Source organism: Manis javanica, chromosome 11 (assembly GCF_040802235.1).
Source record: "Manis javanica isolate MJ-LG chromosome 11, MJ_LKY, whole genome shotgun sequence".
Taxonomy (NCBI): domain Eukaryota; kingdom Metazoa; phylum Chordata; class Mammalia; order Pholidota; family Manidae; genus Manis; species Manis javanica.
In genome coordinates, this window is record NC_133166.1 from 52,073,192 (window position 1) to 52,086,074 (window position 12,883).

At 36.3% G+C, this 12,883-nt stretch overlaps 1 protein-coding gene across 3 annotated transcripts in view; it reads right to left on the minus strand.

Moving 5' to 3' along the window:
* LOC108401639 (uncharacterized) overlaps positions 1–12,883 on the minus strand; it is a 171,734-nt gene that overhangs the window by 83,418 nt on the left and 75,433 nt on the right. For 2 of the 3 annotated variants that reach the window (XM_073216364.1, XM_037019588.2), the window contains one exon: positions 3,260–3,509. The exons of the other annotated variant lie outside the window; for it this stretch is intronic. In XM_073216364.1, coding sequence (XP_073072465.1) covers positions 3,260–3,477 — 218 coding nt within the window. In that variant the 5' untranslated portion in view covers positions 3,478–3,509. The remainder of the gene's footprint in view (positions 1–3,259; positions 3,510–12,883) is intronic. 3 annotated transcript variants of the gene reach the window in all.

A 12,883-nucleotide genomic window follows, 5' to 3' on the forward strand; every position in this document is an offset into this window, starting at 1 on the left:
TTTTGCTGCCCTTGTCTAGCCTGGATTAATACTTAGTCCATAGGCACACACCTGATCATCTGATCATCTACATTTGCCTTCTTACAGCACTAAACTATGTTTTCTACCTTTATCTTGCATCTACCTACCACTTCAGCATTTTATTAAAAATAAAAATAATAATAATAATAGGAGAAATGTGGGATCAACATATAAATCAAGTACAAAAATCAAATGAATATTCATATTTGACCTGATGGTTTATAGGTCATATTGCATGATCAAAACCGAAAGTTTCTGTGATGACTGCCCTTGTACTGTTCACCATGTAAGAATTTATTCACTCTGTAAAAATTCGTTCACCATGTAAGAACTTGTTCGTTATGCTTCAGAAGATTGGAGACTGACGAGAATTAGGCTTGAGATGGATTAATGATTGTACATTGAGCATTGACCCCCCTATACTGAATTTTATTGTTGTTAACAACCATTTGATCAATAAATATGAGAGATGCCCTATCAAAAAAAAAAAAAAAAAAAAAAAAAAATAAATGGAGAGATATTCTGTGCTAATGGATTGGAAGGATTAATATCATTGAAATGTCCATATTACCTAATTCAATCTATGGATTCAATGCAATCCCTATCAAAATCCCAATAGCATTTTTCACAGATACACAACAGACAATCCTAAAATTTATATGGAACTACAAAAGACCTTGAAAAACAAAAATTATCTTGAGAAAGAAGAACAAAACTGGAGACATCACACTCTTGATTTCAAACTATATTACAAAGCTATAGTAACCAAACAGTAAGCTATTGGCATAAAAACAGACACATAAATCAATGGAATAGAAGAGAGAGAGAGCCCAGAAAATAAACCTGTGCATTTACCGTCAATTAACTCATGACAAAGGAGGCAATAATATATAATGGTGAAAGGATAGTCTGTTTAATAAATGGTGTTAGGCAAATTGGACAGCCATATACAGAAGAATGAAGCAAGACTATCTTACATTACACACAAAAAATAACTCAAAATGGATTAAAGGCTTGAATGTAAGACCTGAAACCACAAAACTCCTAGAAGAAAACATAGGCAGTAAGCTCCCTGACATTGCTTTTGGCAATGATTTTTTAGATTTGACTCCAAAAGCAGAGGTAACAAAAGCAAAACTAAATAATCAGGACCATGGCAAACCAAAAACTTCCTCACAGCAAAGGAAACCACCAACAAAATGAAAAGGCAACCTACAAAATAAGAGAAAATATTTGCAAATCATATATCTGATAAGGGGTTAATATCCAAAATATATAAAGACCCATATATCAATAGTAAAATAAATTTGAATAAAATATGGACAAGGGATCTGGATAGACATTTTCCAAAGAAGACATACAGATAACCCACAGGCATGTGAAAAGATGTTGAACATCACTAATAATCAGGGTCATCTAATTCAAAACCATGAGGTCACCTCAGGAAACACTAAGTGCTAGTGGGGATGTGGAGAAAAGGGAACCCTCAGGCACTGTTGGTGGGAATGTAAACTGATACAGCCACTGTGGAAAATGGTATAGAGGTTCCTCAAAAAATTAAAAATAGCACTACTATATGATCTAGCAGTTCCATTCTGGGTATTTACATGAAGAAAATGAAAACACTAATTCAAAAAAATATATGCAACCCTACCTTCACTGAAGCATTATTTACATCAGCCAAGATATGGAAACAACCTACATATCTATCAATAGATGAATGGCTTAAGATGTGGTGCATGTACATATCCAATGAAATACTACTCAGCCATAAAGAGGAATGAAATCTTGCCATTTGTAACAACATGGATGGACCTTGAGGGCATTATGCTTAATAAAATTAAGTCAGACAGAAAGACAAATACTGTACAATCTCACTTATGTGGAATCTAAAAATCAAAACAGATGAACAAACAACAAAAGAAACCTCATAGATACAGAGAACAGAATGGTGATCACTGCAGGGAGGGCAGCCAGGGAGTAGGCAAAATGGAGTAAAAACTTCCAGTTATAAAATAAATAAGTCACAGGGATATAATGTACAGCACAGTCACTACAGTCAATAATATTGCATGTGGTGCATTTTTGAAAGTGGCCCTAAGAGTTCATTTTAAGAGTTCTCATCACAAAAAAATTGTTTATAACTTTGTAATTAGACTTACTATGGTGATCATTTCACAGCATATACAAATATCAAATCATTACATTATACACCTGAAACTAATTAATGTTAATATATCAATTACACCCTCAATTTTTTTTTAGATTTTTTTAAAGTTTTGGTATCATTAATCTACAATTACATGAGGCACATTATGTTTACTAGGTTCCCCCCCACAACTCCCATTACAGTCACTGTCCATCAGCATAGTAAGATGCTATAGATTCACTACTTGTCTTCTCTGTGTTTCACAGCCCTCCCCGTGCCTCCCCCAACATTATACATGCTAATTGTAATGCCCCTTTTCTTCCCCCCAACTTATCCCTCCCTTCCCACCCATCCTTCCCAGTCCCTTTCCCTTTGGTAACTGTTAGTCCATTCTTGTACACCCTCAATTTTTAAAAAAATCTGTGTAAAATGCTTCACTGTGCTAGACACAGAGAAAGCCCTCAATACATGTGTTATTTTTACAGAAGACTCAGTTAGTTTAAATAATTTGATCAAAACTGCCCAGCTGATGCAAGATAATGCTAGAACTTGCTAAGATTCGTCTATATGGCACAATCTTTCATATAGAGAATTATATTACCCAAATACCCTAACCAATCTTGCAAACACACCTGTCTGATGACAATCATATCAGCACTGCATGCAGAAGCTGTAGTAATACCCTTACATCTTTACTCTCTTCTGCCCCTCTTGTGCCTGTTGTGGGGGGCAGCCACTGTTCTCACAGGAAGGCCTGGAGGGCTGATGTTACTCTCTGCCCAAGTCACACAGGATGAGTATGATGCGATTTGTTGTTGGTGATTCGAGTTTCCTGCACATTTGCTGACAATTTAGTGCAAAGGACCAAGATATACAAACGCCTGAGACCCAAGAGCAGCAGGGCAACACTTTCCTCACGTACATGTTGGTCCTTCTGTTTTTCTCTGGAATAACCTGACTTTGTTAGCTCAATAAAAAGGGTGCAGTGGCAGAAGGAAACGGCAGGAATCTCTCCCCAGAATGCCCCACTGAACTGCCAACCAGGAGCACAGAGGGGTGAGGGTGTGGGGCTGCAGGACTCAAGCCTACCTGATCAGGTAATGGTTGATAATAGTGTCGAAGTAGCTGTAGTACACGGTATTATTCACATGGCCATACTGGTCATTGTCCTGCCACCTCGTCTGGATGGGCAAGAAGTACCCATAGGCCTCACGGTACCGATGACAGTCCTCCACTTTCTGATTCTTTGATGACGTAGCCAAGGAACGGACACCCCCAGGAAGCAGCCTCAAAACCCAAGAGGTCATAGTGGTGACTGCTATGATTACTTGGAGAGTACCTTCAAGAAAAAAAGTGAAGAAAGACAAGGATGATCTTCAGAAATCAATTTGGATTCTTCAAAAAGGGATTTTAGTTTTACAAAAGCAACTGTATTAAATTTTGGCCACTGCTTTCAAAAGGAGATTAGATTTTTTTTTCTAAGCAATAAATCTTTCATTATAATCCAGGTAATTGTCACTAATCCACCTTCTATTGCACAAGTACTTTCAAATATTTTGGTCTGATGAAATCTGTAACATAGGGCAAAAATATAGAAGGGTTTTTTAAGTGTATGAATTTTCTCTCAGAAAAGTAACTTTCCAAAAAAAGAAAATTTTTAAGATATTCATAAACACAGAAAGAAAAAACCCATTACCTAACAATGCCAGCTATGTCCATTATTCCGGTCTTATATTTATATATTTTTATATACATTCTTAAATTGGACCATACTGCATATGTTGTTTCATAATTTCTCATTTAATGATAGATCATTATGTTTAAATATTATTTTACATCATTTGTTATGTTGAATTCCATAATATTCCATTGTATTAAAGCACTACAATTTATCAAATTCTCTATTATTGCATATTTAGGATTTTGATTCCAATTTTCTTGACTGGGATTGGGATCTTTGTAAGTAAGTCTTCACACACATCATGACTGTTTTCTTAAGATAAACACCTAGAAGCAGAATTGCTGAGTCAAAGGGCAAATGAATTGCTAAGGATTTTGATATAAATTAACACCCTGCAGAAAGATGGTACCAATTTATACCCTCCCCAGTAATGTATGAGCAGGCCAATTTCCTTGTCAATTTTAAAACGCTTTGTCAATTTGACTGTATTCTCTCATTTCCATACAAATTTAATGAAATATACTAAGTGGAAAGATGACTGTGGCTACTAGCTATGATGGAATAACTAGTATCTGAATAACCTCTCTGAGAACTATAAAAGCTACATAAAATGTAAAAGGAGAGCTATTTGAAGGTATGAGGAAATAATCAAGGTGGCAGGACTTTATCGGCTGCAGACCTGGGGATAGGGTAACACTGAAGTGAGCCTTGCATTTGCCACTGCTGTTTCTCATCAGTAGATCTGCCAACTCACCATGTACCATGTGGGGAATAAAAGCTGAGAGACTGCAGCAACCTAGAGCTTGCAGTGGTCTTGCTGTGTTGGAAAAGGAGACACAAATTGAAAGGCCAACATCCCAGAGAAGAGTGAGCTGCCGAGAGGCAATCACGGTCATACAAACTCCCCTCAAGGTGTTTGCTGACTCTCACACTGCACAGGCTCTGTCAGGACAGAGAAACTAGCAGAAAGCAACTGCTACACACTACATAAACATCTAGGGAGAAAACAGGAGTCTCACTGTGCTGAGGACACATATACTAGCTTTCAGGACTGCCACAGAAGAGGGCAAAGACACCAGATTCTCAGTTTCAACCCAAGAAGGGCTATTCCCTTAGAGGGAGGGCAAATCTTGAAACCGGCCAACTTTGATCAAGGTTAACTACCAAATATCATCTGTCAGCCAGCAGAAAATTAAGTCATCTCTGGAGAAAAATACCACCATCCAGAGCCTCTCAACTCTTTATACATAAAGTCTGGCCTTTAATTAAAAACTACTAGTCCTACCATGAAAGAGGAACAAATGACAAAACCTGAAAGAATTATTTTTTAAGAAAGACAATAAAAATAGTCCCACAGACTCAGAGAGATTTTAAAATAAGTATGATTAGCAGGCATCATAGATAAAGGGCTAATATCCATCCCTAATACATAAAGAACTCTAAAATTGAGGGGGTAAAGATAAAAAACCCAATAGAAAAATTAGCAAATGTCACAATTTATAAATAAAGATTTTTAAATGACTGTTAAACATATGAAAGATGGACAACTTCAATCTTACTAAGAGAAACTATAACTGCAAATTAAAACTGTGCTGAAATACATTTCTCCATGATGAGATTTGGTAAAAACACAAAGTTTGACAGCACATTGTATTGACACAGCCATGAAAAAAAGAGACACATGTACATTGCGAATGGGAATGTCCACCATCTTTACAGGAAGATAATTTGACAATAGCTAACAAAACTGTGAGTTTACCTTCTGACTCACATCTAAGAATTTGCCTTGAAGATGCATCATCAAGAATACAAAAATACGATGAACAAGGTACACCACTACTTACAATTTTAAACTTGTGGGAAAAAATATACATAAAAATTGGTTAAATAAACTATGGTATATTCACACAATGGTATACTATGTGGCTGTAAATAAAAACTAAAGAAGATGTGATTCTGTCAATCAATATAAGCAAAGTGCAAAAGAGCATATACAGTATGTTACTCTTACATAAGAAAGAAGAGGAAATAAGCTCTTTCCTGGCAAATACCAGCAACCTAGAGCAAGGCGGAGGGAGAGCACCAGGATGGCAACCACAGCCAATGTTCCTTGAGGGCAGCTCTGTAGGCCACTAAATGTCTGCCAAACCTAAAGCCTCCCCTCAGGCCAAAGCTCCTTCACAGAAAGACTGGGGGAATGTGCCTCAGTCTGCTGTCTGCACAATGCCCTGGGGATGGCAGTCTGGCAAGAACCATCTCTCCAATTGCAGTCCCATGGGACCCAGAATGCAAGTTACCCTGGCCACCAGAGCCAGACAATGAAGGGGTGTCCCCTGGGAAGCAGCTGCAAAATCTAGGGCACCAGACATTAAAACCAGGGCATCAGATGCACATAAAATGCCCCAGGGAGACACTGGTGCTCTGGAGTGGTAGGGGGAAAGCTGAAAACAGCACCCACCCTCCTATGTCTCTGGAAAGGGCTACAGACAGCCCCTAGACGTGTATTTAATTAGAAGTCTGCCCCTTTAGCCACAGATGTAACTCCAGGTTCTGTTACCTCTGGCTGTGCCCTGGGGTGCTAGCTGTTCAATTACTCTTTCTCTGATGGTTATAGTCCTGTAGGACCCACAAGTCTAAGTCTCACTGGCCACTGGGTGAGACAATGTAGGGGTATCCACTGGCTGCAGCTTTAAAAACCAGGGTGCCAGACAGGGGTATGGGCTCCTCTCTGGGCGACACCAATTACTGCAATCCCACGGGACCAAGCCAAGCTCTCCTGGCTTCCAGAGTCAGGCAGGCAAGAGGCATCCTCTGCATGGCTGTCACAAAGGGGCACTGGATGTGTGTAATAGCTCCCTTCCTGGAGATACTGGTGCTCTGGAGCACAGCAGAGGAAGAATGTGAAGATAACACTGGCATCATGAGTTTCCATCCTCAGGGAATGTTCCCAGCACTAGATGTATGTGTGAAATTAGATGCCTGCCCTTCAGGCCAACACTTTCATAATATAAATGTATTTATTTATATTTACAAAAGTAAACTGAGGAATGCTGAACCTAAAACTAATGAGAGCACATTAACAAAGTGGGTGGGTGAAGAAGGGGAAGTAACACTCCTCTGATTACAGCTTGTGTGTAATTTGGGTTTTGGAACTATGTTAACGCTTTACATACTCAGACAAGGTGATGATGTTTATGATGAAATTAAATTAACAATGACAGAGGGGAAAGAAATCTAAAATAGAATATAAACAGAAACAAATGAGCCTAACTATATTTCAAATGAATAACATAATCATACTGAAGGAAAAAAATAACTACTTTTGAATGTAGAGTTTTGACTTTGACCCTCAGTCTAAAGACAAAAATCTTTTACCAAATATTGACCACTACCACTGGTTAGTAGGTGTGTTTTTACAGTGGTAGGGTTAGCAATTCTGAAACTGCTTTCTATGAATCTAAGCCTGGGCAAGTAAAGTAAAATAATGACGATAATGTAAGCCAGTACTCTCTTGGAGAAGGGACTTACAAATACAGAAAGGGTAAAGACTAAAATGAACTTTCTGGTGTTAGATTGGATTTGGGAGTACCAGTATTAACTCTTAGATCAGAATCAGAAACAGAGATTTCCTAGCTCCACCAAGCCTAGACACAATGGCACTACAGTAGCAAAATGAGCACATTTAGTGTCCAGATGTTAGTTTCCAGAAACCATTTGCCACAATAAGGAATCAGGGCTCCTTATAGAAATAATTGATTCCAATGCTGAGGAAGATAAAGTAAAAGATGATTCTGGAACATCTTGTCCCAGAAAGTAAAAAGACATTGAAAGAATAATAGGCATGTCAAGAGTTCATAAGAGCCTGTTTCAGTGGGTTCCCAATAGCCAAATCTGGAACATTTGAGCATCACATTTAAAAATGAGATCAATGGATTATAACCTTTTGAATTACATAAAAATTTTGGGGTCTACTAAATTAATAAATGGTGTTGAAAGAAGTTATTTCTTACGTAATATGCCAAGGAATGTATGAGGAAAGGATATGGATTTAGAAAATCATTATTTTGAAAATATCATAGTAGTAATTGATTCAGTCAAGAATCATCAATGGATGCTAAAAATGGGTACAAATTTTGTGAGGAAAGAGCATTTGCATGGCCCCCAAATATTCCCTTATAAATTATTTATTCATCACAAATAATTAATAGTAATTCTATGGTGGATCACACTGGTAAGATAGTATGATCTAACCAACTTATCAAAGTTAGTATCTCCAATAATGAATAAAATGAGTATCAGGTGCCTCCTGATATGATGGAGTGAGAAGGACACAATAACACTTCTGTGTTATTTCTGCCAATGCATTATCTAAATCAAATCATGAATAAACATCATAAAAAACAAAATTGAGGAAATTTTTCAAAGTATGTCTGTACTCTTTAAAAATATCAAGATCATGAAAGACAAATGAAGGTGAAAGAATAGTTTCAATTAAAGGAGACTAAACAGCCATAACAACTAAATATAATGAATCCTAGATTATATACTGGAGTGGGAAAAATATGTAGCTATAAATGACATTACTGGACTAACTGATGTTTGAATTTAGGTTGACATCACATAATAGCATTGTATCGATACTAAACTTTCTAATTTTGACAGTTGTATTAGTTATGGAAGAGAAATTCCTACAAGTTTTCTGTAAATTTGAAATTAAAAAATTAAATTTAAAGTTGCCTAAAATGGCTATCATTAGTATGTTTTAAAAATGGATATAAAATTTGGCCAGTATGAGAGCACCATAGTCTATAAAGTATAATCATTATATTATGAATTCAATAGACAGGCTAAACAGATTAGACACAGTAGAAGAATTAATCAATTAACTGGAAGATAGGTCAGTCTAAGTATTGAGACTTAAGTACAAAGAGATAAAGGGATTTTTTTAATTGACATACAATCTTATATTAGTTGCAATTATACAATACAGTGGTTCAACAGTTGCCCATATTATTAAATCCTCACCCCCATAGTACAGCTACTATCTATCAACATAGGAATATGTTACAGAATCATTGGCTATATTCTCCACATTGCACCAGCATCCCTGTGACCAGCCTACATCGTGATTGAGAACTTTTGTGCCTTTTTATCCCCCTCAAATTCCCCACTCACGCACCCCAACCCCTCCCCCATGGTAACCAGAAGTCCCTTCTCAGTACTACTGCTGCTTTGTTCATTTTGTTTTGCTTTGTATTTATATTCCACAAGTAAGTGAAATCATATGGTATTTGTCTTCCTCTACCTGGCTTATTTCACTTAGCATAATACCCTCTAGATCCATCAATGTTGATGCAAATGGCAGGTTTTCCTTTTTTTTTTTTAGGTTGAATAATTTTCTATTGTGTATATGTACTACATCTTCTTTATCCATTCATCTATTGATGGACACTTAGGTTGCTTCCCTATTTTGGCTATTATAAATAATGCGACAATAAGCATAAGGGTGCATCTATCTTTTCAAATCAGGGGATTTTTGTTTTCTTTGGGTAAATTCCTAGGAGTGGAATTGCTGTGTCAGATGGTATTTCTCTATTTTTGGTTTTTTGAGAAGGCTCCTTACTGCTTTCCACAGTTACTGTACCAATTGACATTCCCACCAACAGTATAGAAGGGTTCCCATTTCTCCACATCCTCGCCAACACTTACTATTTATCTTATGGATAGTGGCCATTCTGCCTGGTGTTAGGTGATATTTCACTGTGGTTTTGATTTGCATTTCCCTGATGATTTGAAATACAAAACAAATGTAAGTGACATATAGGACACTATTTTTAAAGTAACATAATTACTGTAATTAAAGTTCTAGATGGAAAGGAAGGAGATACTGGGCAAAAAATCAATATTTGAAAACATACTGACAGAAAGCTTCCCAAAACTGAAAGACATGAAGACACAGATTCAAGAATCTTTACAAACCCAAGCTGGATAAACTAAAGAAAACCAAATATAACAAATTGCTGAAAACTTGAGACAAAGACAAAGAAAATCTTGAAGCAAAGGAAAAAGAAAGGACACTTTACTTTACCTTCAAAACAACAAATAGCAGATTTATTCAATGGAAACAATGGAAGATAGAAGACAAAAGAATGGCACTTCTGAAGTTCTTAAATGGTTGCAGAGCTATAATTCTACACCCAGAGAAAATAACCTTCAAAAATCAAAGTCAAATAAATAGCCATTTTAACAAAAACGAAAAGAATTCATCCCAAGCAGACCTACACTGTAGGAAATGCTATAGAGTGCTCTTCAGACAGAAGTAAAATGATCCTCAATGAAAACATAATAATGCAGAAAAGAATGAAGAGCAATGGAAAGGTAGAGTAGTGGGTAAATTTAAATTAATATTGGCTACTTAAACAATGATATTAATAATGCCCGTGGAGTGTAAAATAAACATAGAGCTAAAATATTCCACAATAGTAGTAAAAGAGGTAGGCGGGTAAATTCAGTGATATTGTTCTAAGGTCTTTGCATTTTTCAGTAAATGGTAACAATCCTAATTTAACTCTAATACTAATTATAAATTAAGCTTAATCCTAATTATAGGTCAAGGATGCATGTTGTAATGTCTATGATACATGCTGGTGGGAGTGTAAATTGATAGATAAATTTAGATAGGTAAATTTAGAAATCCATTTTGCAGTATCTACTAAAACTGTACAAATACAGATATCTTATGATCCAGCAATCCAACTCCTTGGTGCATGTGCATATGTATGTCCACCAAAAGGCACATACAAGAATATCCATAACAGCTTTGCTCACAATAGCCCCAAACTGAAATAACAAAAATAGAATAGATAAATAGTGGTATAGTCATATAACAGAATACTATACAATGAAAAAATTACTTTCTGATACACATAATCACATTAATAAATCTCATAGAAATAATTTTGAGGGAAAGAAATCAAGCACAAAGGAGTACTTGCTGTAAGGTTCCATTTACATAAAGTATCAAAACACCAGAAATAATCTACATGGATAGAAATCAGAATGATTGTTACTTCTAATGAGTGGGAATGGGGATAAAGAAGGCTTCCTTAGTGTTAATAATGTTCTACTCCTTGGTCTGAATGGTAGTTACATGTATATATTACTTTGTAGAAACCCATAAAGCTTCTTTCCTTTATGAATGTGTCAGACTTCAATTAAAATGTTTTCAAAGAAAGTGTGCTATGTGGACAGAAGTTATATGATTATACCAAGTTAAGTCTCTAGTGTCCAGAACAGTGGGGTTTTCATTTATTGATTTTTTCCATACAGGAAATTTTTCTCTTGTATATTCACCCTAATTCAAACTCAGAAAACCTGAGAAGTCAAGATTCTTCTTTATCCATATAAGGCCTTGTTATATCAGTTGCTATGTGGATATGCACATATCTGTACAGCCCCAAGCAGCCACCAATGATGATGGATTTAAACTCTCACATAGAAGGGCAAGAAACAACTTAGAATCTTTGATGACCTGAAAATAACCTGCCTTCTAAATGACATTTAAAAGGAAAAAGGTTCTTAAATTTGTACTTTTTACATTAAACTTCCTAAGGAATCAACTTTTACTATCTGTACATTTTGGTTACACACAGGCTAATATTCATCCACTTGAACACACACAAAAATCTCAAGATAGAAGGATGCTCTGCATGATGCTGACTACCAGGTGGCATTTTGACTGCCCACTAAGAGAAAGTAGAGGGAAGTCATTTTTAAAAACAGTTTTAAGGAACCAAATTAGTAATTAGCAAAGCACCTGGCATAATCCAAAGGAAATAAATTTTAACACCTGATTGATAGATACTCAGATTTTACAAATAATATTAAGGGCATTCCAATCTTTAGCATATGTGCCATGGCTCCACAAAGTCACCACAAATGGGTACTTTCCTGAAGTCTAAGTGAGTGCTCAGGTGGGTGGGGGTGGGGGATCTTGCCATGCAAAGGAATTCTCAGGAAGCTGTGAAGATATTAGCTATTTTACTCAATTTATTCCAAGCTGGAACATAATAATACATTCTAAATCTCTTTTGATTTTACTTAATCTAATGAAAAAATGTTCATCTTTTTGATAAGTGCTCATTAGCCATTTTTTTCTGACACAAACAGACAAGAAAGATGTTCTTGTTCTGCATTAAAAACGCAACTCAGCTAATTACAGTGCAATGACGCAAAGAACAAAATCGATGTACTGAAGTTTCTCACTTGAATTGTCTTTAGAGTTGAATTAAAAATCTAACAAAAAAAAATTTTAAAGGGCCCTAGCAGTGTGTTTTATACTCAGGTTGAATAATGTTTAAGTAAACAAAGGCCAAATTCTAGCACATGATAGAAATTTTAATTTTCTGATGTCAATTGCTCTCTAAGGATAGTTGCTGAATTTACCAACAAAAAGGTATGTACTTGGAAAAGGGGTTGTGTTCTTTCCTCTGGAAATGGTAAATCATTTGCATGAACAATTCATCCTATTTCATTGGGTCCCTAGTGAGACCAGAGGCAATATGTAGATAATACCTGGTCAGTGTTTAATCAGTGGTCAGGATCAAGTCAATTAAAAAAGTGACGAAGATGTGCAGAAGGTAAGGGCCTCTGAACATTTTGTACTACCTCTCTGCATATACCATATTGCAATTTCTCATTTGCATTTCAGTCTTTCTCATTAAGTTGGGAGCTCCCCAGGGGCAGGGACTAAGTAAATTATCTTTTTGTCCCCAATATGTAATACAGCACATGGCAGGGACTGCTCAATTTATTGTTTGTTAAATGAACAAATGAAAAAAACAAACTTTTCACCTGCCCACAGTCAAAGACTCATTCACTTCTCCTAGCCCTATATTTTTTAATGGTGTCTTACTTTGTTTGCCTTTAGTATCCCCAAACAATCTTCCTGTCCTCTAAACCAGTGAGTCTCAGTGTGTAAGCCGTGCTTCAAGTATCTTTCCAGGATGATCCAATGATGAGAAGTATGGGGA